At 34.2% G+C, this 27,820-nt stretch overlaps 2 protein-coding genes across 2 annotated transcripts; both read left to right on the forward strand.

Annotated features, from left to right (window-relative positions):
- The first annotated feature begins 9,123 nt into the window (after nucleotides 1-9,123).
- On the forward strand, nucleotides 9,124-9,591 carry LOC139864272 (3'-5' exonuclease-like). The gene has a single exon (XM_071852850.1). It carries the CDS (start codon nucleotides 9,124-9,126, stop codon nucleotides 9,589-9,591), a length of 468 nt encoding a protein of 155 aa, XP_071708951.1.
- A 7,701-nt stretch (nucleotides 9,592-17,292) lies between these two features.
- Nucleotides 17,293-20,517, forward strand: LOC139864273 (uncharacterized). Its single transcript, XM_071852851.1, has 3 exons — nucleotides 17,293-18,573; nucleotides 18,663-19,132; nucleotides 19,725-20,517. The coding sequence occupies exons 1-3, from the start codon at nucleotides 17,293-17,295 to the stop codon at nucleotides 20,515-20,517; spliced, it is 2,544 nt and encodes an 847-aa protein (XP_071708952.1).
- Nucleotides 20,518-27,820: the final 7,303 nt, after the last annotated feature.

Consider the following 27,820-nt stretch of genomic DNA (forward strand, 5'->3'; position numbering starts at 1 on the left):
TGCAGTTAGTAATCGATATTATTTTTTTATATTTCATTTATTTACCTTCTGTACGAATTAGATACCTGGTTGATACCAATTGACGATAAAACAAATGTTTACTCTGTGTTTTTGGAACATTCATTCAACGTTACACTCTCACAATCAATTACAAACACAATTAACAACCCGTAGTAGAAGTATTAAACAGAAAAAAGCAAGAACGAGGCCGTCTACCCTGTTCTTGTATCATTTTCCAAAAACTTCGAAATTTTGTTTTATTTAAAAATCTAATAATGCAGTTTGATTCTAAATCTTCCATTTAAACTTCCTGGAAAGTTTCCAATCTCAATTTTTGGTATTGAGCTTGAATTTCAGAGTCAAAGCTTTCGAGAAAAAAAAGTCAACCACTTTGTTCTTGCGAAATTCGTAATCATTCGAGTGTTTCAAATTCAATTGATGGTTCCTAAAGTTTCTATAAATGATTTACAATATATTTTGTGTAGAAATTTTCTGTTATAACGACCTTAAAATCAAAATCAATGTTGAAGTTTTCTTACGTTCTTCGCGATTGTTACAGCAGAAATTTAATTCTTTACTTGTCTGTTGAACAAAATCTTTTATTAACAAAACGTTTCTAAGTCAGTTCCAAGTCTAAATTAAATCTAGTAATATGCTGTTATGGTTATATGGTTCCTGATCGATTTGGTATGGTGAAGGGAAGAAGAAATATAGAGACAGATAAGTATGGAATATATTTAAAAACCTGGGTAATTATAGCAGATAAGTAAACAGCAGAGGAATGGTTTGGGTTGTGTGTGGGTGTTCGAGACATCATGAGTTCGAATCCGGTCTGTGACTATTCTTTTTTTAGAAAAGCTTTCAAAGGGTATAATCTTTTAGTTTTCATTTTTATTATTATTATTATTATTATTATTATTATTATTATTATTATTATTATTATTATTATTATTATTATTATTATTATTATTATTATTATCATTGTTATTATTATTATTGTTATTATTATTATTGTTATTATTATTATTATTATTATTATTATTATTATTATTATTATTATTATTAAGTTATTATTATTATTACAAGTATTATTGTAGTTATTGTTATTATCAGTATTATTAATATTAAAATTATTATTACTAAAAGTGGCATTTTAATGAAAACTATTAAAGTTATCATTTTTATTAAAACTACCTTTTTAATTAAAAATTAACATTTTGATTAGAGTTATTATATTTATTAAGATTATTATTATTTTTATTATCCTTATTATTATTACTACTATTACTATCATTATCATGATCATTATCAGTATTATCACAGATAGATATTTTTATACAATACAATAATATTAATATTACATTTCACTATATTTTTATTTATTAAACTGATATTAAATAAGATATATATACAAAAAGATATCAAGTATATATAAATACATATTTTATTCATACATAAACTTTAATATAAAATTATTATTATTAATATGTTATAATGGATGATAAAGATTAGTATATAAAACTATATGAATATATAAAATTTATCTATATTTATATAACATATAATATAACTAGTATATATTAATAATAAAATATATAAATATTGTTCGATTACAATTATATATATATATATATATATATATATATATATATATATATATATATATATATATATATATATCAATTATATAGGTTCGTGAATCCGAGGTCAACCCTGCATTGTTCAATTGTTCAATGTCGTCGTATGTATTTTTACTACAAAATACAGTACAGTGAGTTTCATTACTCTCTTTTTAAATGCTTTTGCAATATATATTTTTGGGACTGAGAATACATGCGCTGCTTTTATAAATGTTTTACGAAATAGACACAAGTAATTGAAACTACATTATATGGTTGAATGATCGAAGCCGAATATGCCCCTTTTGCTTGGTAACCTAAGAATTAGTAAACCGATCTACTAATTGACGCGAATCCTAAAGATAGATCTATGGGCCCGACGAACCCCATCCAAAGTACCGGATGTTTTAGTACTTTTATATCATGTCCGAAGGATTTCCCGAAATGATAGGGGATATTCTTATATGCATATTGTTAATGTCAGTTACCAGGTGTTCAATCCATATGAATGATTATTTTTGTCTCTATGCATGGGACGTATATTTATGATAACTGAAAATGAAAATCTTGTGGTCTATTAAAATGATGGAAATAATTATTTATGTTAAACTAATGAACTCACCAACCTTTTGGTTGACACTTGAAAGCATGTTTATTCTCAGGTACGAAAGAAATCTTCCGCTGTGCATTTGCTCATTTTAAAGATATTACTTGGAGTCATTCATGATATATTTCAAAAAACGTTGCATTCGAGTCGTCGAGTTCATCAAGATTATTACTAAGTCAATTATAGTTGGATATATTATGAAATGATATGCATGCCGTCAATTTTCGATGTAAAGCAAGTTTGTCTTTTAAAAACGAATGCAATGTTTGTAAAATGTATCATATAGAGGTCAAGTACCTCGCGATGTAATCAACTATTGTGAGTCGTTTGTAATCGATATGGACTTCGTCCAGATGGATTAGGATGGGTCGCTTCATAAATTTTACTTCACAAAACATGAAAAAAATGTTCATATTCTTCACGAACAATATTATCTTGAATGTTATTTTTGTCAATCGTTTTCCCGCCTAAATAATAACATTCATCACGAAGTGTCTCTTTTAAATGTTCATATTTTCGTGAGATCTTGATGCCGGAAAAAAAAAATTTGCTCCCCCCACTTCCTCCCGATTGGTTACTTCCCCATTGATCCTGCCTATATATATATATATATATATATATATATATATATATATATATATATATATATATATAGTGGTAGGATCAAGAGGGAAGTAACCATTCGGGGGGAAGCGGAGGGAAGCAAAAACTTTTTTTTTTCGTTTTTTGAAAAAACTTTGTTCACGAACATTATAGATGAGATGAAAATATGAACATTTAGTAGAGACACTTTTTGATAAATATTTTTATTTTGGCGGGAAAACGCTCGAAGAAGTAATATATAACAATTATCGTGTTTTTCGAGCGTATTTTGAGGTTTTATCTATTGGGGTTTAGATATTAGGGTTTAGATATTAGGGTTTAGATATTAGGGTTTAGAAATTTAGGGTTTAGGGTTTAGATTTAGGGTTTAGATTTAGGATTTAGATTGAGTTTTTAACACAAACGGTTTAGAGTTTAGGGTTTAGGGTTTAAAGTTTAGGGTTTGGTGTTTTGGATTTATGGAATAAACCCAAAACACCAAACCCTAAACCCTAAACCCTAAACTCTAAATCGGGCTAAATTTTACTTCACAAAACATGAAAAAAAAACGTTCATATTCATCACGAACAATATTATCTTGAATGTTATTTTTGTCGATCGTTTTCCCGCCTAAATAATAACATTCATCACGAGGTGTCTCTTCTAAATGTTCATATTTTCGTGTGATCTTGATGCCGGTAAAAAAAATTTCAAAAAAAACGAAATTTTTTTTTTTTTTGCTTCCCCCCGCTTCCCCCCGATTGGTTACTTCCCCATTGATCCTGCCCCTATATATATATATATATATATATATATATATATATATATATATATATATATATATATATATATATATATATATATATATATATATATATATAAAAGGACCTTCAAACGTCCAAAACTTACAAAATGAATGACTATAAATATAATCAAATCACCCATTGAACCCAAAGCTTACAACACTTGTTATTGTTATTAGCCTTCTTTCTTCGAAAATTTACCACTAGCCATGGCTTTTCGTAGCACCAACCCAACCGTAACCTACGATTCATTATCCTCTAAGTATCTTGTTAACTACGACAACAAATGTTGAGAAAAGCGACACCGAATTATAGCAAACCGCTAGTAATACTCGAAATAATGACAATAATAGGACACCGAGATTTAACGTGGAAAACCCCAAAAGGGTAAAAACCACGGGCAAGGAAAGAAACGTTTCACTAATAAGAATAATAGGAATTACACTTCTCTCTAATTACAAGGATAAGTACAAATCTTTTATATCTCTTGTAATTAGGAGACTAAACTCACAAACTCTCTATTTAACTCTTTTAGTATACAAGTAAACTTGTAATTTTAGGATGATTAAATGAGCATAAGTTGAGCTCTATTTATACTACTCAAATGAAGGTTGGTGAGATTGTGAATGCATGATCCAAAAGTCTAATTTGTATTCCTCAAATTGAAGGCACCAAACACATAGCAAATTGATTCAAACTTGGTTGGTGTAGTTGCCAAATAAAAGTCTTCACAAGTTAGGCACCTACCATCCACCACTTGTTCACTTGAATATTTCAACAATCTCCCACTTGAAGATTCGATTGAACCTCAATCAATCTTCACACGATAATCCTTCCTTGCCAATGATGTTGCTTATGTTTCCGCTAGGCCGCATGAGGAACGGCACCAAATAAACTTGTCACGGTTGATTGACTTTGTTAGAAAATCGGCCACATTGTCGTCAGTATGAATTTTCTGCATATCCACGGTTCCTTCTTCCACTTTCTCACGAACGAAGTGATACTGAACTCGTATATGCTTTGTCTTTGAATGAAATGCCGGATTCCTTGCAAGATGCAAGGCACTCTGGTTGTCACAAAATAGAGTGATATTCTTTTATTTGTGTCCGAGTTCCTCCAATAACATCTTCAACCATACTGCCTCTTTAGTAGCTTGAGTAGCTGCTACATATTCTGCCTCTGTTGTTGACGTCGCCACAACTGACTGCAGTTTTGAAACCCAGCTTACTATTCCACTACAAAGTGTGAAAACATATGCAGTGGTAGATTTACTTTTATCGATATCACCTGCATAATCTGAATCAACATACCCTTTGACAATAAATTTTGGTTCCCCATAACATAATGCAACATCTAAGGTTCCCTTAATATATTTAAGGATCCTTTTTACCGCATTCCAATGCTTTTTACCAGGATTCGCCATGTACCGACTAAATACTCCCACTGCATGTGCAATGTCTGGTCTTGTACATATCATTGCGAACATTAAACTTCCCACTGCTGATGCATACGGTACGCGAGACATCTCTTTCCTCTCGTATTCACTGCTAGGACACATAACGGAGGATAACTTGAGATTAATAGGAAGTGGGGTTGAGATTGGCTTACTATCTTGCATATTAAAGCGCTGCAAGACTTTTTTCAAATAATTCTTTTGAGAAAGCCAAATCTTCCTATTATCTCTGTCTCGGTGAATTTGCATCCCTAGAATCTTGTTTACGGCACCCAAGTCTTTCATTTCAAACTCCCTAGACAATTAAGCCTTCAGCTTATTAATACGATCTTTGTTGGGGCCTGCAACCAACATGTCGTCTACATATAACAGCAAAATAACAAAATCATTGTCCCCAAACCTCTTGAAATATGCACAAGGGTCTGCATAAAGTCTGTTATATTCAAGGCTCATTATGAAAGAATCAAATCTCTTGTACCAACATCTCGGCGCCTGTTTGAGACCATACAGAGATTTCTTTAACCTGCAAACCAAGTTCTTTTTTCCTTGTAGTTCAAAACCTTCTGGTTGAAGCATATAAATTTCTTCTTCAAGATTTCCATGAAAAAATGCAGTTTTCACATCTAGCTGCTCTAGATGCAAATCAAATGTAGCACACATCGCTAGAACTACTTGAATTGTTGTAAGTCGAACCACAGGACAAAATATTTCATTAAAGTCCGTACCTTCTTTCTGAGCATATCCTTTAACCACCAGTCTTGCACGATACCACTCCACTTGATCATCGCCATTTCGCTTGATCTTATACACCCATTTATTTTCAATAGGTTTTCTACCTTTCGGCAATGGCACAAGTTCCCATGTTTTATTTTTATGAAGAGCTTCAATTTCTTCCTGCATAGCCGTCATCCACTGAGATGCATTTGAATGATTCAGTGCCTCGCGAAGAGTTGTTGGCTCTCCTTCCTCTGTTAGAAGACAATATGCAACATTGCTTTCCATAATATAATCCGAGTGCCACCCTGGACGTTTCCGTTCCCGATTAGAAATACGAGTCGCTGGAGTTTCATCAACGACTACTTGATTTTCATCGTGCTCTGGTACTGCTTCAGAAGAATCTTTATGAAATTCATTTCCAACCTGTATAGGTGTAGTTTCTTTTGAAGTGCTAACATCTTCAAGATCTTTGTCTTCTGTAAAGACAACATCTCTGCTGATGACTACTTTGTGGGCAGTGGGGTCCCACAAGCGATACCCCTTAACTCCATCAGCATACCCCAAGAACAAACACTTTCTGGACTTCGGATCCAACTTTGTCGTTTCTTAAGAATTGTACATTGCGTACACAGGACTTCCAAATATATGAAGGTCAGAATAATTAAATGGTTTTCCAGTCCACATTTCCATCGGCGATTTCAACTCAATTGCAGTTGATGGTGACCGATTTATCACGTAACAGGCAGTACTTACTGCTTCTGCCCAGAATGATTTTCCCAAGCTTGCAGTTGCCAACATTGCCCTTGTTCTATCTAATAAGGTTCTGTTCATCCGCTCTGCCACTCCCTTTTTGTTGAGGAGTGTATGCCATCGTGAACTGCCTTTTGATACCTTCTTGTTTGCAGAACTTATCAAATTCATCACCAGTGTATTCTCCTCCATTATCAGTCCTTAAACACTTGATCTTTTTACCAGATTCAAGTTCAACCCGCGCTTTGTAAATTTTGAAAACTTCAAACACATCCGCCTTTCTCTTGATTGGGTACACCCAACATCTCCTAGTGTAATCATCAATAAATGATACAAAATACTTTGCTCCTCCTAGGGATTGAACTGGTGCTTGCCACACATCAGAGTGAACCAATTCTAGAATCAATTTACTTCTAGAATTTGATGTGTTAAACTTCAGGCGATGCTGCTTGCTGATTACACAATGCTCACAGAAAGGTAGCGATACCTTTGTAAGACCAGGAATAAGATTTCTTTCAACAAGAATCTTCATACCTTGTTCAGACATGTGTCCAAGCTTTTGATGCCATGTCATAGCAACTTTATCACTTAAACTATTCGAAGCAACAGATGCTTCCGATTCCTGTACCGTCTCGCCTTTCAGAATGTATAAATTAGCACCCACCTTTTCTCCTTTCATAAGTACAACCGCGCCTTTCTTGATTATCATGATCTTCTCATGTATCACCATCTTACAACCAAGATCATCCAATTGTCCTAAAGACAATAAGTTCTTCTTCAAACCCTCCACGTGTCGCACACCTTGAATAGTATGAACTGTACCATCATGCATTTTCAAAACGATATCTCCAATTCCAATGATCTTTAGTTCATGATCATTGCAACGGTATACAGATCCTCCTGAGATACGTTCATATTGTTTGAACCATTCTCTTCTAGGGGTCATGTGAAAAGTAGCTCCCGAGTCAAATAACCAGACATCAACAAATGTCTTTCTGCCTTCATTTGCTACCATTGCCTCACTAACCAAAGCAGTCCCATCATCTGAAGTGCTTGCAATATTTCCTTGAGGATTTGAGTTATTTAAACTCCGACAATCCTTCTTCAGGTGACCTTTCTTGCCACAATTGTAGCATGTATAGGTCTTCTTCTTTTTAGACTTTGGTTTACCGTGATTGTGACTCCCACTTGGGCCACGTTCCGTTGATCTCCCTCCTGACACCAATAAGGCCTCCACTTGTCGTGAACCGGCCTGTTTTTCCTCCTTGTTATTGCGCCGATTTTCTTCTTCTAGAATAGCAGCCGCAACTTCATCATAGACTAGATACTCTGAGAGAACATTATTGGTTAAGTTAATAATGAGTTGATCATACGAACCAGGTAAACTCTGAAGTAAAAGTTCAGCACGTTCTTTTGGCTCTATATTGCAACTTAATGATGCGAGTTGAGAAAATAGAGTATTTAAAGAATTAATATGCTCATTAACTGAAGTAGATTCATTCATGCGTAGCGCATAAAGTTTCCTCTTAAGGAATATCTTGTTGTGGAGTGATTTGGTCTCGTACAATTTTACGAGGTGATCCCAAATCTCTTTCGCCGTCTTCTTTTCTTCTATGCTAGACAAAACACCATCTGCTAGTGCCACATGAAGATTTGCGATAGTCTGGCCGTCCATCTCTTCCCATTTTTCATCAGTGACTTCGGCGGAACGTCCACTGATGGCCGCCAAACACTTATCCTTTCTCAGGATAGCTTTCATCTTTAGTTTCCATAACGAGAAGTTACTCCCGTTGAACTTTTCAATTTCAAATTTCGTAGACATCGCTATATTTACAATTTTCTTTTCGACAATACTATTTTTCTGAGAAATAGTAACCGGGAACTTTTATCGAGTGAAATTAATCTTACTTATTTTCTGATGTGGACGATCCACTCCAGTGGCAACCACAGAGCATAGGATAAATAGATTAATACACACTAGATATTAGAACCTTAGCTCTTGATACCACTTGTTGAGAAAAGCGACACCGAATTATAGCAAACCGCTAGTAATACTCGAAATAATGACAATAATAGGACACCGAGATTTAACGTGGAAAACCCCAAAAGGGTAAAAACCACGGGCAAGGAAAGAAACGTTTCACTAATAAGAATAATAGGAATTACACTTCTCTCTAATTACAAGGATAAGTACAAATCTTTTATATCTCTTGTAATTAGGAGACTAAACTCACAAACTCTCTATTTAACTCTTTTAGTATACAAGTAAACTTGTAATTTTGGGATGATTAAATGAGCATAAGTTGAGCTCTATTTATACTACTCAAATGAAGGTTGGTGAGATTGTGAATGCATGATCCAAAAGTCTAATTTGTATTCCTCAAATTGTAGGCACCAAACACATAGCAAATTGATTCAAACTTGGTTGGTGTAGTTGCCAAATAAAAGTCTTCACAAGTTAGGCACCTACCATCCACCACTTGTTCACTTGAATATTTCAACAACAAAACCATCGAAACAACCGTCACGAACCAAACCACCGTCACTGATCAATGGGTCAATGAAATCCTCTTGACTCATGCCAACAATCCAATGGCGGTCGTAGGACTAGATGTCGAATGGAGACCGCATCATATCCGTTCAATGAGCAACAAATCTGCAACCCTTCAACTTTGTATTGACACCAAGTGTTTAATCCTTCAACTTTTTTACATGGACGAAATCCCTCAGTCCCTCAAGAGTTTTCTTTTGAATCCTAAGTTCACTTTTGTTGGAGTTGAAGTTGAGGGAGATATTTTGAAGCTCAAAGATGAGTATGATTTGGATTGTGCTAAAAGTGCCGATATTCGTTCGGCTGCAATGAAGAAGTGGCCCGGGAGGTTTCGTAAACCCGGTTTAAAGGATCTTGCAATGGAAGTTTCGGGGCTTCATATGAAGAAACCAAAACATGTTTGCATGAGCAACTGGGAAGCAAGAGTGCTGAATGAAAGTCAAGTTGAGTATGCTTGTATTGATGCGTATGCTTCATATAAGATTGCTCACAATCTTTTTCTTGAGTAAATTTAGTTGAGTCTTATGTTTCAAAAGATTGCATTTCTAATGTTATTGTTATGTACTTATGTTTATTGTGGCTTGTTATTTTGGTAAGGTTAAGGTGGCCTACCACCTATGTGTTCTGTGTTGGATAAAATATGAATTATGGATTAAGTACAAGCTCTTTTCGATATATTTGATCATATTGTTCTAGATTTTAATAACTAAAAATCTACCAATAGTTATATAGTATATATATAGCTCTTTGCAGTGGCGGAGCTATGTAGAAAGCAATGGGGTCATATGACCCCAACGAAATCGAATATATAAATGAATGTCTTAAAGAACACAAGTTCATTGGCAATTTACTGGTTATGTAACAATTACTTGAAGTCCGAGACGAAGGTTCAAGGCCTTTGCATGTATTTTTTATTACTCTGTATCTTTTTAATTGTCTAGCACGACATCAAATATAGGTTAGTAACTTTACGTCTTTACCCATTTATATATGGAGTCCAGTCAATATATATAAAGTCTATGTTCACCAAAGTATTATTTGAATGTTTAATCTAGCTAATTACTCCGTATAATTTATTTATTAACAAAAGAAATATCTAACATGGCTGGGCAACCAACAACCTTTTTGTGTAACTCGGTGAAAATTTGGCAATTATTTTGTGACACCATCCATCTTAAATACTAGCTTCGCCACTGGCTCTTTGGATAGATATGCAAAAAAGAAACGGTGTTGGTTAAGTTTGTTTTGGCTAATTTCGAATCAACTCTAGCTCAAAGTTGTAATTTCATAGCTTGGTACAATTTCATCTTTAATATTGCAATATGATGTTTGAATCTTCATTTTCTTTGATTATTGTGTTAGTTCTAGCCATGCTTGACTAGAATCTTATATGTACACTTGATTATGAAGCTTATAAGCTAAAGATTGTTCATATTTATGTTTATGATTGTGTTTGAATGAATTTATGAGTTTTTAATTGAGTATTATTGTTAGAATTAGCTAAAGAACCTTTGATATGTTTGTTTTGAGTTTTACTTTGATTATATAAGTTGCCTAGCTCTTCTTAGAGATTTGATTAGTGAAGCAATTTGTACTTCACACTTAGGTGATTTAGACAATCAAATTGGGAATTTCAAGGGATTAAAATCTTGGTTTGGGTTGGTTTTTAATTGATCCTTAGTCAAAGTAGCAAAATTTGGTTTTCTTAAGGGATTTTGATTACCAAAAGGATTTTAAGGGATTTTAATCCAACTAAGTACTAATGGTTTGCTCATGATTAAATAGATCTTATTGATGTAAGCTTATGGGAATTCGCGGATGTTAATTTGATCATTAGAGTTTTGGTAGGGATACTAGAACACATTATTTGAACACAATTTGGTCTTAATTAGATAAAAGAACAATCTGAAAGCTTTAAGTGGATTAGTCAAGTGTGCATGCTTTTATTATTGTTAGTTACTAATCATTTCTTTTTACTTGCTAATTTTGCAAGTGTCTTTCAAAACGTTTCAAAACCCTCCAACCAAACAAACCTTAGGATATTATTAGTTTTCATTAATCTGATGGCAATTATCGTTCTCTTGGGACGAATCTTAAACGGAAAACTTACTAATACAAGGACCGAGTCATTGTTTCTCGAAGCTTGTCATTTTAGTCGAGCCCACGTTTAATTCAAATCTAAATTTAAAAAAAAAAAAAAAAAAAAGCATACTGCAACAAGCTTATCCGCCCCCTTTGAAAAATTTTCTGGCTCCGCCACTGAGTTTAACAATAACTTTTAATAAAACCGGTGATATTGAACCGACCCCAGAGTTTGGGAGGTTCAATATTAGTGCAAGGATTAATACGGATCACCCGGTTTATACATTTGCAACTAATACATTCAAGATTACAGAGAAAACGAAGCAGTCAGTTATGGTGAGTTTTGAAACTTTTCAAACTCACATGCCGGATGAACCATTTGATGAATTTAGGAAGTGGCATGAAGAAGGAAAGTTGTGGCTGCACCTTCACAACGATTTTGGATGGCATTCAAAGAAATGAAAACTATTCTTTTTACCGTATGCGCATAAACATACTACATTTTGGTGTACGATTTGGAATTGACGTCAGAAAATGCCGTTAAAGTGTGATTCTTCTTATATTGTTGTTTCAAAACATGTGTATCGGCAGAGACATGTTAGCCCTGTGTTGACTTTGTCAACCCATCCAGCGGTCCCCGGTAGCCCACTGGAGCCTGACGAAACACCATCACCCATTTCCCCACAGCATGACAGGCCCGATAAACGAACCTGCATTGTCATTGTTTCAATCTTCGCATGCGTGGGACCAAGGGATCATTTGGGCCCGGTAAGAATGGTTTTTGATCCAATTATTTGGAAAATCCTCACCTAGTGGGAATCGAACCCTCACCTCCCCTAAGGGAGAGTGAGTCATTCACCACTAGGCTATTGGCCCATTCTTGTGATTCTTATATTTCTTGATGATATGTATTTGCACGATACTCTTGAATTTATACGTATATTAATTAAAATATAATAAATATGTAGAGTTTAAATATATATTTTTTTGGACATCAGTTTGGGATCAACGAGGGGAACTTAACCACCTACGCGTTCATGTCCGGTAGTTGCATAACCCGCCCCCAATTACAGCCCTGGAGGAAACCCGGAACAAACTGAGGGCATGGCCGGTAAAACCCCCCTCCCCGCTGCCCCCGCACTAAGCGAAAGGCGACATGAGTGGATACTTCAGGTCAGGGATATTAACATTGAGTGCAATGTTGCAGCCCAGCGGAGTCGAACTCCTGATCTCTCGCTAAAAAAGGCAGACCATTACCAGCTGAGCTACAACTTAATGTTTAGTGTTTATGGAGACTCATGTATTTATTATAATTCTTTTAATATCATTTATTTAATGTTACATCAGTGGCGTAAATAGTGTCACTAAATAAATTTAAGGCGTATTGTATGGTATCCAAAATTTGTAACATGCCATGGGAGAAAAATAGAAATATATGAATAATATAGCAAGTCTATGGTAATTACAGAAAAACATTAGATCATAGATATTCATTAGGTCATAGATACGGGTGATTGTGAGGTGGAGTGGATATGGTGTACTTTTTAGGATAAGACGCTAACTAGACCATGACAGGAAAATGAGGAGTTGTAATGGGGAGCTATTGTCAAAGGTTGACAATGACGTGATATTTAATTTTGATTTTCTGATCTATTTATTTTTAATTGTTTTTATTTAGTTAAATAATATAAAACATTACATAAATAATTAAAAAACGTTACATAAAATAAAAAGAAGCAATTACATGAATATAAAAAAAAAAACATAACATGAATTAAAAAAAGGTTACATAAATAAAGAAATATTCATATTGACTAATTCATAGAACGAAAGTTTGCTGATAGGTTCCAAATATGTTCCGTTAAATCTTCACGTAGTTGATCATGTACGTTTCGATCGCAGATTTCCTTTTCTCGTGATCGACGATCTTTGACTCTTCTTGTAATATTGTCGTGAGGCCTGTTTTCTATCTTTTTTAAGCGAATCAAACAACGTAGAATGATTTAAAACATTTATGTCGTTAGAACCAGCCATCCCAAAAAACAAATGTCATATCCACATATTGTACGAAGCAACCGCTTCAAGCATGATCGTCGGGTGACCGTGATCACCTCTACTATATTGACATTTTCATGCAACGGGACAATTTTTTCATGCACAATGCATACAGTCAATACTACCCAACATTCCTTTAAAACCATGTTTCTCTTCGTGGGCCTAATACAACCGAGCAATGTCAGTTTTCGTCAGCTTTCGCAAATATTCTTGACCATATAAATCAATTATATACTTGCAAAAATTATTTAAGCAAAGATATCCCATTTTCACCGCCATTTTTAAATATTCATCAAAAATATCCACAGATGTTCCATACGCCAATTGGCGCAACGCACAAGTTAATTTTTGAAAAGTAGTAAAACCAAGACGACCTAGTGCATCTAGACGTTGTTGGAAATATATAAAATGTTGTGCCGCATCATTACAATAGGAGTAATTAAGAATACCTTCTTTTATACGGAGAAATAATTGAATCCGCATCCGAAATCGTCTCTTAAATATGTGTGGTGGGTACGTCGGATTTTGAGAAAAGTAGTCGTTCAACAAATTAGTACCCTCGGTTTCACGATCTCTGTTTATGAATATCCATGGGTTTCGTTGCACACGGCCTCTAGAACTTTGATGTTCTTCTTCATCGGACGAGGTTGAATCAACAAAAGATCAATACTTTGAGTTAAAAATTCAATTATTCAATAAGTTATAGTGAAGAATATGTAAGATGTTTGTGTGAAAAAAAAATGAAAGCATGTATGTGTATATATAGAAGAAAAGATAAGAAAAAGAAAAAAAAAATTCCAACGCATTCAAACAGATATATTCGTTGACGAATCACAAACTGACAAGTACCCCCTCACGCCCTCTCTCTCCTTTGCGTTTTTTTATGACAAACGCCGGCCACGCTCCAATCCAGGCGTTTGTGTGGCGTTTGTGGCGCCACCTCACAGTGGATCGTAACGAGTACAATAGAAAAACACATTATAAACTTGTATGAATAATAGGAATAATAGAAATTTGTACCTTGGCAAGGGGGAATGAAAAACATTATAAACTATGGAGTATAATTATTGAATTAAATTATACATAAAAATTAAAATTAATACAGTAACTTTTAAGATACTAGATAATGCAAAATAATTAAAAAAGAATTCAAACATGAATACAATAAGCATAAAACTTTGAAAGGTTGGTCGAAATCAATAAGAAATTTATTTTTATTATTGTTGATAAAATAACATAAAAAACTTAAATAAAAGTCCAAAAGAAAACGACAAGTCCGTTTGTTTACTTATTCTAGTGAACTGTTGGGCTTTTCTAAATATATATCCAAATGAAATTAGTGGACTAGGTTGGGCTTTCAAACATTAAATACTAAAGTGGATTATTGGACTTATGGTTAATCAAAGTTAGTTGGTCTGGTGTCACTGTATAAGTGGACAGTGTCACTGTATAAGTGGACAGTGTCACTTAATTAAGATATGGGAAATTGCCCAAATTACACTTTTTTTTTTAAGTTTCGTTCAAAAGACATTTTTTTTTAAAAAAAATTGTCTTTTTACACCATTGGATAGACCAAAGTGTTGATCGACCACCGTATACCTTGGTCAACCACCTCATTTTTCAAGGTGGTCGACCAAGCTTCATTGATTTCCCGGTCGACTACCGTGTAAACATGGTCGACTACCTCTCATTTTTTCATGATCGACTACCCCAACAAGAAACAACGCGGGCGACCCAATACATGATCGTACCAATTAAAAAGTTCAATTAAGAAGATACGTTTAAAACGTGGTCGACTACCAATTAATCTAAAAGAGGCTGAACTTGGTGGCTTCAAGTACGGATATCAAAAGGAAAAATAATAATAAAGAACGTGGATGCTCCGGCCGTCGTTTTTTATTGACTGAGAAAAACCAAAACGGAGTATTGCAGTAATATATCAACAAGGTTAAAAGGAAAGTAACCTTTTCTTTCTTTTCGCAAGATTCAAGAATTTAGTTTATTATTATTATTATTATTACTAGTTGAAGACTCGCGAATTCTCGGAATTCTTTAAATTTTTCTATATTAGTAAAGTAGATTATGGGCTTGTTATAGTAGTCAATTTAAAGATGGTATACTTAATTTAATTAGTTGTTAAAATTATTTGTAATTTTATAGTAGAAATCCATTTCATAAAACCCATTTCAAACATTGTGTAGAAATCACAAACTTTACATCAGCGTTCAACTCTTGATAAACTTATTACTTTACTAATCCGTTCATCTCCCCTTCTTTTTCCTCAAAACTAACCTGTCAAACAAATGACGATATAAGTTTACTTAGCTTATGTGAATTTCAGTTTCGTAACCGATCATTGAAGAGGAGTAATACTTGGAGAGTATTATGGTGCTTACTATTTTAATTAAAGGTACACTTATATATGAATTAGATGACTTTGATGATATAAGAATTTAACGAAACAAAAAAGCACATAACTGAAAACTAAACCAACAGTGCGCATTTTTGCAAGCTTCCTTTTTCCTTTTCCTAAATTATGTTATTCATTGATAGCAAGGTTGTAAAACTCGCGACTCGGGGAGAACTCGGCAGGAGGTTTTTGAGGAGTTCTCGGCGACTCGGAGAGAACTTGGGGAGAACTCGGATATCAACTTTCGTTGACGTTTTAGTTTTTCTAATATATTTTACATATATTTAAGTTTATAATAATGATTTATTAACTTATAGAACCCATCATCCCATTTATATATATTTTTAACTCCTTCCTTAACTTTTTCTTCCTAAACTCAAATTCCGGTCACTAACTTCCAATTCCAGCCATCAAAATTCATTCTCCAGCCCCAAGAATATGAAAAAGGTAAGAAACATAAAGAAATGAAAATTTTGAAGGTATGACCGGCGTTGACCAAGGTTGATCGAGTTTTGACTGAGTTTGTGGCCGATTTCTCGTTTTCTCCATTCTACCGATTTCTCCCCGAGTACTCGGCCGAGTGGGCGAGTTTTGCAACCATGTTTGAAAGTCACGTCATTTACCCGTTAAAGGCAATGTATAACCATGATTAACTTATAAATGAAGCGAACTACCATTTCTAAAATTATAAACCGTGAGAGGTAAAGGTGGTTATTCTTTTTGGCCTTGTTTCAACCTAATATTGTTTCAAGCCAATTTTATCAGTCCAATGCAAATAAAAGGCCATGTTTCAACACAATACTATTTTTTTATTGCCAATGGGGCTTTGCCTCATTGGTCACTATGTTAACATGGTGTTCGAGGAGACCAGGGTTCGAGTCTCGGGGGGGGGATTTTCGTGATTTAACTTCGTGAGCTAACCACTAACATTGCCTTTCAAAAAAAAAAAAAAAAAAAAAATACTATTTTTTTATTTGCCGATACCACTAATGTTACCAACTTTATAACTCGCAAAAAGTACTTACACCTATTAGAGTTATTGACCGTTACACTTTTAACAGCACCCTATAAGACAAGATTACAAAAAAATAAATAAATAATAAAATAATAATAATAACCCATACATTACGGATTTGGTTATTCGGTAACTCCCCAACCCTACTGAATTTTTCGCATGAACATCAGTTGGAAACCTCCCAAAACAGTAACATCTGTTATAATCTGCTCATGGTGACTATTTATGGAGTATAATAGACTTTAGTGTACAGAATGTAATTATTTAATGTACAGGGAATGAATATGTAATTTTATTAATTGTTGTTAGTGAGTCATTATAAGTAGATTAGGAGTAGTTACAAGTTAGTTATCACTGTAAATACGTTCAATTCCAATTCATGTATTGTTCAATTGTAATCTTCAAGATGATGAATGTAATCTTGTTCAATTGATTCAATCTTGCTTATCTTCCGCTTCATATGGTATCAGAGCTACGGAGATGAATGAATTCGTAATTTGATTGTTCGAATCAATTACATCGCATTCGGTCGATCAATTGCTTAAATTGATTGATCTTCTGTTCTTTTTTGTCTGATTTCTTTTAATCGAAGCTTCGATTACTCGTTTACTTCACCTTTTGGTTGTGATTGTTAACCTAATTTGTAAGATGTCAGCCGGAGAAGCAAATATAAATCAGACTGCTACAGAATCGAGCACGATGAATTCAATCAACGATCCTCTATACATAGCTAGTTCAGATCATCCAGGGATGATCTTGACAAATGCTCCTTTTAATGGAACCAATTTTCTCGGTTGGAGTCGTACGGTGAAGATGGCACTTGGAGCCAAATTAAAATTAGGGTTTATAGATGGTACTAATCCAAAACCTGCTGTTACTGATGATACATATCAAAGATGGACGCGTTATGATTACATGGTTACATGCTGGATTCTCAACTCCATGACTGCTGAATTATCAGAAGCGTTTCTGTATGCTACATCAGCATATGAACTATGGAAGGAAATTACAGAAAGGTATGGTCAAAGTAATGGACCACTTCTTTATCAGTTAAAGAGAGAATTAAACAATGTTAACCAAGGTAATCTCTCAATTGCTTCGTACTTTAATAAGATGAAAAGATACTGGGATGAATTACAGAGTTTAATTGGCATTCCATCTTGTACTTGTGGAAGAATGAGAGAATGTATTTGTGGACTCACTGAAAAATTTCTACAAATTGAGAATAGCTCAAAATTGATGCAGTTTCTTATGAATTTGAATGATGACTATGAGTCGGTTAGAAGTCAAATCATCTCTATGGATCCTTTGCCCTCTGTTAACAAGGCTTACTATATAGTTCAACAAGTAGAGAAGCAAAAACAAGTCACTACAACTACTGTTGAACCAACTGCTTTTTTCACTCAACAAAAGCACTCTAGTTACAGGGGCAAGAATGAACCAAAAGTTGATAAGAAACACTGCACTTTTTGTAATGAAGATGGCCATTTACATGAGCAATGTTTTGAAAGGGTGGGATATCCAGACTGGTATAAAGGCAAAAGGAACAAGAAGAAACCACAAAGAGTAGCTGCACAGGTTCATGGATTGGAGAATTATATGGTCAATGAAACTCCATTTTATTTGGCATGTGAGAATGAGGTGCACACAGAGAACAAAATGGCCGTGGATCAAAGATTGGTAGCTGCAGTTTGTCAAGAGATGATCAAAATGCTTCAAAACAAGGACACTAATGCCACCACCAATCATGCAGGTATATCATTCTGCACTTATGCTTATGCAATGTCATGCCTTGAAAAATCAAACCATAAATCTATGATTTATGACTGGATAGTTGACACAGGGGCTACAGACCATATGTCTCCACATTTACACCTTTTCCACTCCATTACTACTCTAAAAAACCTATCCAAATTGTTTTGCCTGATGGTACACACAAATGGGTCAAAACAATGGCTCATATCAAACTTAATCCAAACTTAACTCTTCTTAATGTGTTCTATGTGCCTGAATTCAAGCTTAATCTACTATCTGTTGGTAGATTATTAAGATCTCAAAAGTTGATTGCCACATTCTTTTCTAATATGTTCATCTTCCAGGACCTTTTAACTAAAAAGGTTGTGGCTGGTGGAAAAGGATTTAACAATCTTTACACATGCAAAGCTGGACCATTTTTAACCTCACCTGTTCCCATCTCCAAATCCACTACTTTACATTCTGCTTCTGCAAATAAGGTTGTTGCATCAATTATTAGTTTAGATGGTAATCTGTTTCATTCTAGACTAGGTCATACATCTATGTCTAAACTTGTGCATATTCCAGTTTACAAAACTTTGTCTAATGCTAGTCCTTTCTGTGATACATGTGTTCTTGCTAAACATCATAGATTACCCTTTCCTAGAAGTGTTATTTCTTCTAAATGTGCTTTTGAATTGTTACATATTGATTTGTGGGGTCCATACAGGACACCTGCACTTAATGGTGAAAAGTATTTTCTCACCATTGTTGATGACAAAACCAGAACAACATGGACTTATCTCTTACACAATAAATCTCAAACCATATCCATTTTAACATCATTTGTCTCTTATGTTGTTAATCATTTTCACACTAAACCAAAATATATAGATCAGATAATGGCACAGAGTTTGTTAATGCTCAATGTTCTTCCTTTTTCCATACAAATGGCATAATTCATCAAAAATCTATGGTCTATACACCTCAACAAAATGGTGTAGTGGAAAGAAAACATAGGCACCTTTTAGATACAGCCAGAGCTTTAAAAATTCAAGCCAACTTACCTCAACAATTTTGGGGAGAATGTATACTTTCTGCAACATACCTAATTAACAAAATGCCAATGGAAAATCTATCCTGGAAAACCCCTTTTGAATCTCTGTTTGGCAAACCTCCATCATATGATAATCTTAGAGTCATAGGCTGTCTTTGTTATGCATCAATTACCAAACCTCAATATGATAAATTTGCACCAAGAGCAACCAAATGCATTTATTAGGTTATCCTCCAAATCAAAAAGGTTATAAGTTATATGATCTTACCACACAGCAAACATTTTGCAGCAGAGATGTTATCTTTAAAGAAGATATTTTCCCTTTTCAATCACAAACATCAAATTCAAACCCTAATACACATACTACTCCATTTCCATGTGTCTCAAATTCTAAAATTTTTGATGAAGATCTTGCAGACAATCATCCAACCACATATAATACTGCACCAAATACAATACACACTAACCCTACTACATCTACACCTGCTCAATCTTCTACCTCTTCTCCACAAAATAATACTCATGACTCACATCCTCCTGGTAACCATAATACATCTTCAATACCACAGCCTACCAGAAAATCAACAAGAACTTCTAATCCACCTTCCTGGTTTAAAGACTTCTTTGTTCCTACTGCTAAAGCTTCCTCTGTTCATACCACTGTATCCCCTATCTATCCCCTTTTTCATACTAATGACTTTGCATACATGAGTAAGGAATATATATCCTATTTAGCTAACATAATGACTGCTAAGGACCCAATTACTTATGCTCAAGCAAGTCAGAGTCAAGGTTGGATAGATGCTATGGCTAAAGAGATAGAAGCTTTGGAGAAGAACCAAACCTGGACACTTACTACACTACCAGAAGGTTGTAAAGCAATATCTTCTAAATGGGTGTATAAAACAAAGTACAAAGTAGATGGAAGTGTTGAGAGACTAAAGGCTAGACTAGTTATAAAGGGTTTCAATCAAAGGGAAGGTCATGATTATAAACACACATTTTCACCTGTAGCAAAATTAGCTACTGTTAGGGTCCTAATTGTTATAGCTACTGCAAAAGGGTGGCCATTCACCAACTAGACATTAATAATGCTTTCTTACATGGGTTTTTAGATGAAGATATTTACATGAAACCACCTGAGGGTTATGATAAAGCTGCACCTAATCAAGTATGCAAACTGCAAAAATCACTCTATGGTTTAAAACAAGCTTCAAGACAGTGGAATTTAGAGTTGACCAAGTTTTTGACTTCGTTGGGATTTATCCAGTCAAAGAATGATTACTCCCTTTTTGTCAAGAAAACTGCCTCAACTTTCACTGTTGCCCTTGTATATGTGGATGATGTTCTAATAACTGGTGACTCTGAGCTTGATATTCAACAAACAAAAGCTGCTCTAGATGCAAAGTTCACTATTAAAGACTTGGGAATAGCTAAATATTTCTTAGGCATTGAGATATGTACCACACCTACTGGTACATATTTAAATCAAAGAAAGTATATCCTTGATTTGCTTACAGATGCTGGTCTCACTGCAGCTAAACCAGCAAAATGTCCAATGCCTCAACATTTAAAGTTGTCATTAGATAAAGGCATTCCATTACCAGATCCATAATCATATAGAAGACTTGTTGGTAGGTTACTTTACTTGACTATGACTCATCCAGATATATCCTATGTGGTACAACACTTAAGTCAATTTGTTTCTAGTCCCAAGGATCAACATATTTCCTTCGAACTTCGTATATACCCTCTCAAATGCAGCTAGCCGATCTCATGACAAAAGCTTTATCTCATTTGCAGCATCAAAGTCTCAGTGACAAGTTGGGTTTGTCAGAACCTCCAACTTGAGGGGGGTATATGGAGTATAATAGACTTTAGTGTACAGAATGTAATTATTTAATATACAGGGACTGAATATGTAATTTTATTAATTGTTGTTAGTGAGTCGTTATAAGTAGATTAGGAGTAGTTACAAGTTAGTTATCACTGTAAATACGTTCAATTCCAATTCATGTATTGTTCAATTGTAATCTTCAAGATGATGAATGTAATCTTGTTCAATTGATTCAATCTTACTTATCTTCCGCTTCATACTATTACAGTTTATTAACGGAACTCATTTATAAGGAATGCATATATACAGCTTTAATCAATAGTACAGAATGCCAAAGTTGTAGAATGAGGAAATAAGTACTTTTTCACTTCAGTAACAAAAGCAACTTACTATTTTGCAATGGGTTGTCCAACTACATCTTTTAAACCTTCAAGTGCCGGTATTTTTGTACCCTATATACAATTAACATTCCATTAACAACTTAAGCATATATAAGTACCCTAACTATAGAAGCTCAACCAACCACTGGTAGGGATGACAATGGATCGGATATGGATCGGATGATGTCATATCTACATCCACAGTCACATCCATTTAAGTTTTGCTCATCCATATTCATATCCATTTAATTTCATTTCATCCGTCCATATCCATATCCTATGGATTTTGCGGGTTAATGGATATCCGTTGGATATCAAATGAAATGTTAATCTAACGTCAATTTTATCAATTTAATATGGATTATAAAAAATGTAAATATTAAATCTTTATGTTTTTGATTTGATACACATGTTTTGATTGTAATTTGTCGCCGATTGTGAATTTAATTGAGCAAAATACGTTATAATATAAGTAAATATACGTTTAAAGTAATCTAAATATGTAACTTTGAATATTGTTAGTAACAATTTAATAATTGTGACTATCATAACTCTTATTCTCGTTATTAATTTAAGAATTTGTAGGTTATATGTATATGTATATGTATATGTATATGTATATCGATATGTAGATGTATATACATATATTTTATTACGTATATATGTATATATAGAAGTATTTCGGGTGATAATGGATATATCCGTGAATGATAAATTGTCATCCATATCTGATCCACGAAATATCTAGATCATCCATATCCATATCCGTTAATCGTCCATTTACATCATTCATATCCATTATAAATGAATCGGATCGGGTGGATGTCTATGGATGGAACATCTATTGCCATCCGTAACCACTGGAATATAAAATAGGGTGTTAAGTAACTATGGCAATTTTGATCCATTTACACATACGCTGACGTTTAAGTAATGATGGCAGTTTAGAAGATAATGTAAAAGAGAATGTAACATTTTAGACTTACACAAAGTATATCAATGTGCGGGAATTGGGCAACAGTCTTTCACAAGCCATGTCGTCGTCGTCGTCACCAACTTGATGTTCAAACATAATATCCCTACATACATAAGATACAATAGATGTGGACATAATCATATAGGCATTTGCAAATAGATATAGAATTATAGTTGCCTAATAAATGTGATAAAGAAAAATAAGAACTCGCATAGAAATTTTACAGATGCTGCATGAGTGAATGTAGCTTTCGGACTTACCGCATAAATAGTGGTTCTAACCGAAACACCACTCAACCGACATTTTTGTATCAAACAGTTTTTTAGAAAAACTTTGTCAAATTTAGTACCTTCCAATGTTGTTACATTAGAGCAGTGATTCTTTATTATTACAGATAATTCAGTATGCGATACACCCACAAGTTCAAACTTTTGCTTTACAACTTCCTAACATTCTTCCTTTATTGGCAGGCCTAGTTTATAGTCAACAACGGATCGTTCACAAAGTAATGTATCGTTCTTCTAATGTATGCCTCCTTCTAATGTATCCGAGATCGCCAAATGCTCAAATCCACCCTTATCCTCAAATCTTGGCATAACCATTTGGCAAGCCGTGGTTTGGGTCACTTCATATCACATTTGGTCTCATAGAAATGCCCGAGCTTTCGGAAATAATTGCCTTAGCTCTTCAAAAATCATCGCGGATATTCAAAGCAAATGCTTCGAGTGGATAAATTGTCGTTGGAAAAAATGTGGATTACGAATCCTAAAAGTTTCGATGCAACTCACTCAAGAGTAGGTGTTGGTTAAGGTAGGTTTTTTATGCCGGATCCCGTCGAATTATTACTTAGTGGGGTCTAAGTGGTTTTAGTCTCGATTGCTTTGTCGCTGCGTTTGATCAGCACTGTTTTTCGAGTTCTAATCTGGCTTGTCTATTCAAGTTGATCCTTCTATGTAGTAACCGATGGGTGAAGGCTTTTTCCTACCATCAATTAACCAACCATAGTTTGTCCAAATATATCGTGTAATCCATAGAATATTGTATCTCCTTTCGAGTTATAGTTTTAGATTTGCATAGTCTCGATGATTGTAATATGTCCTTGGGACCCCCTGTTTGTATTCTTCTTTTTCTTTAAATAATTTTGTTGGCTTTTCAAAAAAAATTTACTAATAACAGTAATGTACTAACAGTAATTCAAAGTTACTACATAAAGACCAAATTTAATAAAATGATACAGCCATTCAAAATTAGATACCTACACAAGATACAGTAGATGAAGACGTAATCATCTAAGCATTTTCAAATCTATATAGATCTATACTTGCCAAATAAATCTCATCAAGAAAAATAAGTACTCACATAGAAATTTCACAAATGCTCCATAGTGAATGTAGATTTGGGACTTACCGCCTAAATAGTGGTTCTAACCGAAACGGTGTAAAATTTGCAACATTTTGTATCAACATTTCAATCTATGCCTGAACTATTTCATCGATTTTGAAAAGTAATGCATAGCAAAAACAGATATATGAAATAGTGAGACTTCTAGATTCTAACAAATAGATATTATTATTATTATTAGTTTATACTATAAATAAACTACTTTTGTGTTGATATTTGATAGTGCAAACTAAAATATACCGATTTAGTAATGTTTCAAGAACTACAAATATTGAGTTGACTGCAAACTAAGAAGAAAATATAAGTAGAAACTAAGTATGAGATAAATAAAGCAATATAGGTGCAATTATAAGACAAACGAATACAGGTCGAAGTCAGTGGCATTTAGATCCATCAGAAGATTTGGGACTATAATGTAACATATTATAAATTGTTGGACGGTAGTCAACATAGGTGACTCACATTATGTTGAATATGGAATGCATGAAATACATGTGTGTTAGAATGGTATTTGGTTTCACATGGAGCTTTTACATGTGCAAGTATTTACAAGTCAAAAATGGATGGTAGCCATTTATATGTTTCTAGTTTACATGTACCTAACACACATGTATACAAGATTATAAATAGGTGTCCATGAAGAGATTTATATGTATCTAGAGAAAGGGATCAAGTGATCCAAGGGAGGATCAAAGTATCACAAATATAGTAAACATAGTTGATCGATAATATCAACGGAGTGTGTTTCTTTGTGAGGTCGAGAGTTTTATTCTTGTAAGGAGTGTAAAAGAGTGTACGAGAAACTTAGATTTTATACTAAAATCTAAGGGGCTTGGGTTTGGGTTTAACTCATAGTGTACTTTTTCTTGTACTGGGTTCTTTTATATTATAAGAATAAAGGAGACTCTTGGGGTGGACGTAGGCAGAGTTTTGCCGAACCACGTTAAATCGTCGTGTTATCAGTTACTTTATTTGCTTTCTATTATTTCTCGCAAGTTTGTCTCAAACAAATTATATCCTCGCTTCCGCTGGTGTGGGTGCGCTAGACAAATTGTCATAACAAGTGGTATCAGAGCGTATCCAGATTTATTGGATATTTTTTTGGTTTGAGATGGCGGGAAATAGCGGTATGCAGTTTAAGGTGGAGCCATTTGATGGAACCGGGAATTTCACCTTGTGGTAAGCAAGGGTGAAGGATGTTCTGGTTCAACAGGGCTTGGCAAATCCGTTGAAGGGTAAAAAGGACGACAAGCCAGAAAAGATGACGGATGACGATTGGAATATTATTGAACACTTAAATGTGTTTAATGGTCGGGTTAATCAACTTGGAAAGTTGAGGTTTATGTTGAAGAAGAAGATAAGACCCTTATTCTTCTTTCTTCGCTTCCCATTTCGTATGATATTGTGGTTACTACTGTTCTTTATAGTAAGGCTACTGTAAAGATAGAGGATGTAGTACCAGAAATCTTATCAGAAGATAAGAGACGATGATCTAGTGACCGTTTTGAGCATGAGTTTGCTATGGTTGGTCATGGAAAGGGAAGGTATGCCGAGAAGAGATCTAGTGATAAAGTAGGTCTAGATCAGGAGACGGCGTGAAGGGTATCCAGTGCTTCAAATGTCATGAGTGGGGTCACTAAGGAAGGACTGTCCACTCTGGAGGAATGGTGAAGGTAATCTGAGGGTTCATCGACTGTGGTAGCAGTTAATGTACCGGTGGTAGATGTTCTCACAATCTCCAAAAGTTCTACTTCTGCTCAAGATGAATGGATTTTAGATTCTGGTTGTACGATGCATGTGTGTTCCAATGAAGCTTATTTTGATAAGCTAATGTTAAAGAAAGCAGGGTGCTGACTTTAGGTAATGGTTCAACATGTGATGTTGAGGGTGTTTGCATGGTGAAAATAAAATTGTTTCACGGAGCTGCTTACGCTCTTGGTGGTGTGGCGTACACACCAAGGATGTGCAAGAATCTAATTTCCTTATGCGTGTTGGATTCTCAAGGATAAGGCTATTCGGCCGTAGGTGGAGTTATGAAAATCACACGTGGTGTGAAGGTCCTGATGAAGCGAGAGAAGTATGAGGGTTTATATCGTCTGGTGGCGAGTACAAAATGTACTCGTGTCTCGAAGGTTTTGAAAGCGTGCACGCTAGAACAGGTTGGGAACATGTTGGGACATGTTTGACTAAGGTAGATGATGGTGAGAAGGAAAATCCTACTGTGGTAGGAGAGATGATTCGAGACTCCTCTCCGGAGTCAACCGGGTAAGTTGACGGGGTCAGCTGCACATGATTATTGGCAGGTTTTATTTGAATCGAGGTTCAGGACCAAGGTGATTCAAGGTGTGTGCAGTACCACTACAACAAAAGTGTACATATAGGACACTCAGATTGGTCCTATAATGTCACTTTATAGGACCTTTAGGCCTGATAAGACCAACAGGAGATGTGTACCAACTAAGGCGGTCGTATAAAATATAGACACAAAATAGTGTTCTAAAAGTTAATAAGATTATGAAACCAATTATCGGGTCCTATAATATAATTAACGACCACACAGAAAAGTCCTTACAAGTACATATCGAGTGACTTTTATTTAGATTGAGACATACAAAAGGGTCCTAATGTATCGATATTCTTGTTTAGTACCAAGAAAAAAGGTCCTAATATGCACAAATGTTACTTTAGTACCACATAAAAGGGTTCTAATATAATGATTTTTGAAGTTAGTACCACTAAAAAGAGTCCTAAGATAAATATCTTAAACCTTAAAACCACAAAATGAGTCCTAATATATAATGATATGTACTTTAGTACTATATACAAAGTCCTAAAATAATGATTTTCAAGGTTAGTACCACTATAAAAGTCCTAATATAAATATATTATTAAACCTTAAAACCACAAAATGGGTTCTAATGTATATAATGATATATTATTTTAGTACCATGAAAAAAGGTCATAATATAATGATATTATATCATGTTTATTATGACATAATTATACGGCGTCCTATCAAGTCATATTAGTTCCAGATCCAGATCAGATATTCAAATCCGTTTTGGATATTTGGGTAATATTTGGGTCAAATTCAAGCCTTTGGGTCCAATTCTGATATTCAGTTCCGGTTCGGTTATTTGGATCATGTTCAAATATTCGAATCCGGTTTGGTTTTTGGGTGGTTTTTTCTGATCTGATTTTTATTTGACACACCCAATTAATAATATATACGGAGTATTAAAAAACAAATATGAAATAAAATATAATTATTTTTCAATAAATAAATTATTCTCATTACATAAAAAAAAAAAACATAAAAAATTGATTGATAATTCAACATATAAAGACTTCAAATTAAATTTAACAAGAATCTAAAATCAACAAAAAGCAATGGATAATGTCTTGGTCATCATGTACCTTTATCAATCCTCACATACCACCTACAAATAAATCATCCATGTATAAGCATAATTGTGCACGTATAAATATTAATCTTAATTAAAATTTTAACAAGAAGCCAAAAGTAGCAACATCATCAAACATAAATTCCCAATCATCATGCAATCTTTTCGACCATGAGGCACAACTTACAAACAAATCATTAATGTAATGAAAAAAGCAAATAATGAAACTAAATAGAATACGATCGAATATATATTACAATCTATCAACATTTGTGAATTACGAGTGGAGATGCAGTACCTTGTAGAGTGATTAAGAGTTGCCAAACATGAAAACCAACTGATCCTTGAATGACCGGTAATACGGGAAATGAGATGCAATACCATCAA

Source organism: Rutidosis leptorrhynchoides, chromosome 8 (assembly GCF_046630445.1).
Source record: "Rutidosis leptorrhynchoides isolate AG116_Rl617_1_P2 chromosome 8, CSIRO_AGI_Rlap_v1, whole genome shotgun sequence".
In the NCBI taxonomy this organism is placed as follows: Eukaryota; Viridiplantae; Streptophyta; class Magnoliopsida; order Asterales; family Asteraceae; genus Rutidosis; species Rutidosis leptorrhynchoides.